The following is a 7,101-nucleotide window of genomic DNA, read 5'->3' on the forward strand; positions in this document are numbered from 1 at the left end:
TAACGCAAGGGGAAACGAGTTCGTAACTGACCTCGACATCGCTCAAGGGCGAGGAGGATTTAACTGGTGAACCTCAGCTCAACCCTGGTGTTTTCACTCGAGGAGGAGGTTTCCTCTGCGGGGACTACTACTCCCTCTCGATACCTCTAACACCAAGGTGAAAGGTTTCTAACTGCATTGTACAAAAACATTCGAGAACATATATGTTTCAATCGAAATTTATTGGGTGATCTCATTAAAAAAACCATTTGAAGGGAAAAAGAGTGTCCCCTTAGAACTGTGTACAATGTTCAAAAATTTAACTGTAATAAAACTTGAGGTTGGCCACGTTCCATGTACGAGGAATCGGGCCTCCTTCCAATGTCTCAAGCCTGTATGCTCCATTCCCAGCGGCCTTTGTCACACTGAAAGGACCAGTCCACTTGGGGGATAACTTGTTCTCTAACTGGTATAGGTGGGCCTTCCGCATCACCAAATCGACGACTTGGAATTGACGTGGCTTCAACTTGGAACTGTACTTATAATCCACCCTTCTCATCAAGACTTCGGCTTTAATTCTCACTTCCTCCCTGACCTCGTCCAGCAGATCCAGGTTCACCCTTCTTTCTTCGTTGGATTCTTCAGCCACGAAGTTCTGGAAGCGTGGCGAGCTCTCCTGGATCTCTACCGGAATCATCGCGTTCGACCCGTACACCAAGCTGAAAGGGTGTCTCTCTGGTGGTGGACTGGGGAGTGGTGTGGTAAGGCCACACAATCCTAGGAACCTCCTCTGCCTAAACTCCTTTGGCCTTCTCCAGCCTTCTCTTCAAGCCTCTGAGCAAGACTCTGTTGGCAGACTTGACTTGCCAATTCCTTTGGGGGAGCTCGACTGACGCAAACACCTGCTTTATTCCAACCTCTGAGCGCTTCGGCACCCCAAAGCGGCACACTATGTTTCTCGATACGAAGTGAGTAACCTTGTGAGCCATGATCTGGGCCACAGGCTCAGCCTCGATCCACTTCGTGAAATACTATATGGTGCTCACGAGGTACTTCATCTGCCTTATCACCAAAGGGAAGGCCCCAAGATATCGATTCCCCACGTATGGAATGGCCAAGGGTTGTAAATCGACTTGAGCTCCTCTGGTGGCGCCTTGTGCCAATCAGCGTCTTGCTGACACTATTTGCACTGCTAAGCGTACCTTATGCAGTCTTCCCTTATTGTGGGTCAATAGTATCCCGCACGAATAGCCTTTGACGCTAGAGATCGTCCATCGATGTGACTCCCACATATCCCTTCGTGAAGCTCTGCCATTATGCGTGTGCATTGGTCTGCACTTACACATACCAAGATTGGGTGGGTGAGCCCGTGTCTAAACAAATCCCCGTCAATGGGAGTGTACTTGGCAGCATTTTTCTTTATTTTTCTGGCTTCTGTGGGTTTCAGAGGAAGTATCCCGTTAGCCAAGTAGCGTTTGTAAGGCGTCATCCAAGTTTCTCCTCGTTCAACCTGGCAGACCTGCCTTGCAACCTCCTCCCCCAGAACTGGGTATACGCCTATCCGGGGTGCTCTCAGCGTCTCCTGAGTCAGTGACTGATGACTCCTTGCTCTTCCTCTCGAAGTGCTGACCTAATGAACCCCCACCATGTTATCTACTGTGAAGTTTCACGATGTCTTGAGAGTCTCCTGTATGACAATCCTCTGTTTGCCCCCCTTGCCCGAGCTGGCGAGCTTGGCTAGCAAGTCAGCTTTGGCATTCTGGTCCTTGGGAACGTGTACTAGCTCAAACATCGCGAAGGACCCCCTCAAAGTTTGGACGTACCCTAGGTACGCAACCATCTGAGGGTCCTTGGCTTGATATTCTCCAGTCACCTGACCTATGACCAACAAGGAGTCACTTTTCGCCAAAAGACTTCGCGCGCCCATCTCCTTGGCCAGCAGCATGCCTGCGATCAGGGCCTCGTACTCCGCCTGATTGTTGCTTGCTTTGATGGCGAACCGTAGGGCCTGCTCAATCAACAACCCGTTTGCTCCCTCCAAAATGGTGCTCAATCTACAGAGAGCACCCACCAAAAATTGGACTCCTCTTGGTGTGCATTTGCCGAGGAGAGCTCTACCACAAAGTCTACATAAACTTGGCCTTTGATAGGGCCTCTGGGCTCATACTGGATATCGAACTCTGATAGTTCCACCGCCCAGCGCACCCTTCTTCCTGCCACATCCGGCTTCTGTAGGACCTTGTGAATGGGTAGATTTGTCATCACCACCACAGTGAAACTCTGGAAGTAGTGACGAAGCCTTCTCGCCGAGAATACCACAGTGCCTGGTACCTTACCTCAGGTCCTTGCAATACCTTGCTCAAGAAGTATATTGGTCTCTGAACCTGGTCCTGTTCCTGTTCCTGAACAAGGACTGAACTGATCGCTTTGTCAGTTACCGCAAAGTACAGACGAAGAGGTGTGCTTGGTTGTGGCTTGCACAGGACTGGAGGGCTGGCTAGATACTCCTTCATCTTGTGGAACGCCTCTTCACATTCTTGGGTCCACACGACTTGTTGTTCCTCCTTAGGCACTGGAAGTAGGGGTGGCCCTTGTCTCCTCCAACTGACATGAATCTGGACAAGGCGGCCATGCGCCTTGTCAGTTGTTGCACCTCCTTCATGGAAGTTGGGCTCCTCATCCCCAATATCGCAACACACTTCTTTGGGTTCACTTCTATCCCACGTTCGATGAGCAAGAAACCCAGAAACTTCAATGCCTCAACTCCAAACACGCACTTCTCAGAGTTCAGCTAAAGTCGGTACTTGGCTATCGTCGTAAATAGCTCTTCCAAGTCAACAACGTGTTGCTCTTTCGAATGCGAGGTTACCACCATGTTGTCCACGTAGGCTTGCACATTTCGCCCTAACATGGGCGCTAACACTCTGTCCATCAACCTCTGGTAGGTGGCGCCCGCGTTCTTTAACCCGAAGGGCATCACCGTGTAGCAGTAACAAGATAGCTCTGTCATGAACGCTGTCTTACACTCGTCCTTGGGGTGCATCTTGATCTGGTTGTACCCAGAAAAAGCATCCAGGAAGCTGAGCATCTTTCAGCCCGAGGCACTGTCTACCAAGGCGTCGATGCTTGGTAGAGGATAGGAGTCCTTCGGGCATGCTTTGTTGAGGTTGGTGAAGTCAACACACATTCTCCACTTCCCGTTGGCCTTCTTCACCAAGACCACGTTGGCCAACCACTCAGGGTACTGGATCTCCCTTATGTGTCCGGTGCTCAGCAGGTTTTTCGTCTCTTCATTAATGACCTGCCACTTCTCTTCGTTGAACTTCTTTCTTCTCTAGCGGACAGGCCTGACCTTGGGGTCCATGGTGAGGCGGTGGCACAGGAAGTCTGAGTCTATGCCAGGCATGTCCAAGTTCCGGGCTATTACCTCGACAATCTGATTATGTGTCGTTTGGTCTAGGGCTTTCCCAAGCTTGAAGGCACTTCCTCCAATCTCTCTTTCCCCTACCTCACCTGCTGGCTCGGGTCGCTTCTCCCAGGCGATCTCCGCACGGGTGATATCTGCTTTGGTCACCCTCTCTTCACTCTGTTCTCGAGTAGTGACGGTAGGTACTGATCTCTGCACTCGCCCCCCTCCCCCCTGGGCGATTTCAGCGCGATTGGTCTTGGGCTAGGCGACCTCTTCTGAGCGCGGGGGCTACGTAGTGACCATGAATACCCCCACTCTTTGTCTTGAGGTTGTTCTCATAACACCTCTTGGCCTCCTTCTGATCTGACTTGATGGCGATCACCTTTCCCGCCAAGTCAGGTAGCTTCATCTTCATATGCCTTGTCAACGGTATTGCCCCCAACCTGTTCAGCGTAGGTCTACCTAGTAGCACGTTATAAGCGGAGGGGGCATTGACGACAAGGTACCTAATGTTCTTCGTGCGGGATGTGGTGCCGTCTGTGAAGGTGGTACTCAACTCTAAGTATCCACGCACCTCTACCTGGTCTCCCGCGAAACCGTACAGACAGCCCATGTAAGTCCTTAATGTATCAGGGGACAACTACAGCTTGTTGAAAGTCGTCCAGAACATTACGCCTGTCGAACTCCCCTGATCCACCAGTACTCGATGCACCTTCCTTCCAGCAGTCACAACTGAAATCACCACCGGATCGTTATCATGGGGAACGAAATCTTGGAGGTCGACCTTTGTGAAGGTGAGGTCAACATCAAAGGCGTCGTCTGCCCTTAGTGCTTCCACCGACATCACTGCCCGTGCGTACTTCTTCCGTTGAGAAGCGGTGCAACCACCTCCTGAAAAACCTCCCGCAATGGTGTGGATTTCACCATGCATGAGAATTTCATGCCCCTGGTCACCCCCCGTTGCTATCACATCCTCAGCACCCTGAGTTTCCTGCAAGTAATCTCTCAAGAATCCGTTCTTCACCAACTTGTCCAACTGGTGTCCCAGTGCCAAACAGTTGTGTATGGGGTGGCCGAACGCTTGGTGGAACTCACACCAGGCGTTCTTGTTGGGCCCAAGCTTCTTGTCAGTCTTGGGGGGCATCGTCAGCCTCTCTGCTATGTTGGGGATAACGATGAGGTCTTTTAACTCTACCACGAAGTTGTGCCTTGGCAGCACGTTTTCCCTTGCACGCCCCCTGGTTTGGGGCTTCCTTGGTTGGTAAGGCTACTGCTTCACGGGGGTCTTCTTCTCTGTCGTTGCCTCGTGTACCCTTAGGGGTTGAGGTCGACCTAGTGCAGGTGGGCGCGTGGGAACCACGCACGTGCACTTTTCACTGGCTTCACCCTCTACAGCAATGTGAGCCACTGCCTGACACCTTATTTCTCCAAACGTTTTAGGATGGTTTCTGATGAGCGATTCATTGAAAGGTCCCGGTACTATGCCATTACTGAACGCACGCACCATCATTGTTTCGTCCTTGATGTTCAACCTCACCACCTGTGCTCCAAAGCGGTTGAGGAATTCTTTTAAGGACTCTCCCTGATATTGTCTTACGTCGAAAAGATCGTAAGAGACCGGCGCGATTTGCGATGTACTGTTCCCTGAGCAGCTTGGTCAGCTACGCGAACAATGTTATGTGGCCATCTGGGAGATTAATGAACCACTCCATTGTCGTTCCTATCAGGGTGTTCATGAACAACTTGCATCGCACCGCATTAGAGCCCCCAATCAACATCATTTGGATATGGAAGGTCGTGAGGTGAGCCTCTGGGTCCTCTGCACCCGTGAAGGTGGCTGTAGGGCCCACGAATGTGGCTGATATCATAGCGTCCATTATCGCTTGCGAAAACGGCATTGGGAACTCTCTGGGTGGCGTTGTGGCTCCTTGTTCTTCCACCTCATGTTCCCCTGCCTAGTTCTGCAGATCCCTGCGCAACTCCTCATTGGATCGGCACAGTTCTTCATTTGTTGCCCGCGATGCCTCCAAATCCGCCTGGATGCGCTCTTGGTCCGCTCTCGACGCAACCACCTGTTCTTGGAGGGTCTGCATCATATCCATAATCTGTTGCAGGGTGAGGGTTTCGCCCCCATTCGGTGCAACGGATCCTTGTCTAGTATTTCTCATCTTCCCAATCCTTTTGGTTCTTGTTGGTGGGATAGTGTTTTAAATTGTGCCCCACGGTGGGTGCCAAATGTTCCTGCTGATTGACCGAAAACGTCTTTGTGCGCCTACGACAATCTTACGCCCAAGAATCCCTGCGTTCACTCGTGCTTTCCTTCCAATCGAACACCTGAAAATACAAAGACAAAGGGCACCCTAAAGGTCGTTTGCACTCCGACGCTCAAGTCAATCTTAGGGCTAGGAAACACCCAAAATTGATAACTGTAAAGCTCTGTGTCACTGTGTGTGTTAAGCGGCACAAAATGAATAGTGTACCTTACTACGTTTTTTACTTCCCTTTATATAGCCTAGGGTTTCCATTGTTTCCGTTTCCCAAAATAGGCTTTCTAAGGGGGTGGGCTCCGCACCGCTGTTACCCACTCTTAGGGCAACCTAACGCATGGGGTTCCTTAACTGGAGTGCAACCTCTGACGGGATGACCACCTGAATACCTCCTCGTGCACCTGATCTCTGGGGTCACCCGTCTTGGGAGCGCCCTACCTATTCACGTGCCATGCATGCAACTCACCCCTGGAACTTGACCCTCACAGGTCGTATCTTTTCCAGTGGCTCTTTACTTGTGTTACGCCTAAACGCGTCATCCACACCACACACATGGACCCTCGTGACATAGGCTTCTCCCTAACTAATAACTGGTGTGTGGTCTGGGGTCCAGCTTTTATGGCCTAGTTCTACTGTTTGAGTCACCGATGTTCGATCTCTCATCACCCTCACTATACTGCCAAGGACACATCAATACATCCTGGTGATCGACGCCTGACCACTCCTTGGCACCTTGGTTCACGTGCCTTGCGAGACATTGGCACACACCGCTCGTGGGACCCAGCTTACGTGGCCCCAACATTACTTGTGGTCAACTACGCCCGAGCACTGGTCGGTACAACAGTTGCTTTAGTTTGCCAACTCCTATCAAGAGATTTCAGCACCTTTATATTGAACTCTTCTTTGTCAAACTCTTTTCCCAATCCAGTAAGATGATTTACAATGTGGGTAAACCTCTTATGTATATCAACAATGTTTTCTTAAGGTTGCATCCTGAAAAGCTCGTATTCTTGAATGAGTGAGTGTTTTCTTAATCTCTTCACATCATCCGTGCCTTTATGAGGAACTTCCAAAACTTCCCACATCTCTTTAGCCGAATTGCACTGAGATATTCTGAAGAATTCATCCATTGTCAATGCAGAAGTTATGATGTTCTTAGCTACTAAATCATATTGAGCCTTTTTCTTTGCACTCTCATTCCATTCAGATCTTGGTTTTGCCACTGTTTCATCTTTGACAACCTGCATTGGCACAAAAGGTCCATGGACCACAACTTCCCAAATACAAGAGTCAATAGATTCCATGAAAATTTTCATCCTTATTTTTCAGAAAGCATAATTCATTCCACTAAACTTAGGGGGTCTATTAATAGACGAACCCCTCAGCAAAAAGCACTTTAAACCCAGACATATTGCACACAAACTTGAGTAAAATACAAGTCCTAAC

General features: G+C 50.0%; 2 protein-coding genes across 2 annotated transcripts; both read right to left on the reverse strand.

Annotated features, from left to right (window-relative positions):
* Nucleotides 1–298: 298 nt before the first annotated feature.
* LOC137834195 (uncharacterized) lies at nt 299–676 on the reverse strand. Its single transcript, XM_068642257.1, has one exon. It carries the CDS (start codon nt 674–676, stop codon nt 299–301), a length of 378 nt encoding a protein of 125 aa, XP_068498358.1.
* Nucleotides 677–4,028: 3,352 nt separating this feature from the next.
* LOC137834196 (uncharacterized) lies at nt 4,029–4,532 on the reverse strand. Its single transcript, XM_068642258.1, has one exon. It carries the CDS (start codon nt 4,530–4,532, stop codon nt 4,029–4,031), a length of 504 nt encoding a protein of 167 aa, XP_068498359.1.
* Between the last annotated feature and the right edge of the window lie 2,569 nt (nt 4,533–7,101).

The sequence above is a fragment of the Phaseolus vulgaris genome, chromosome 5 (genome assembly GCF_000499845.2).
Source record: "Phaseolus vulgaris cultivar G19833 chromosome 5, P. vulgaris v2.0, whole genome shotgun sequence".
NCBI lineage: Eukaryota > Viridiplantae > Streptophyta > Magnoliopsida > Fabales > Fabaceae > Phaseolus > Phaseolus vulgaris.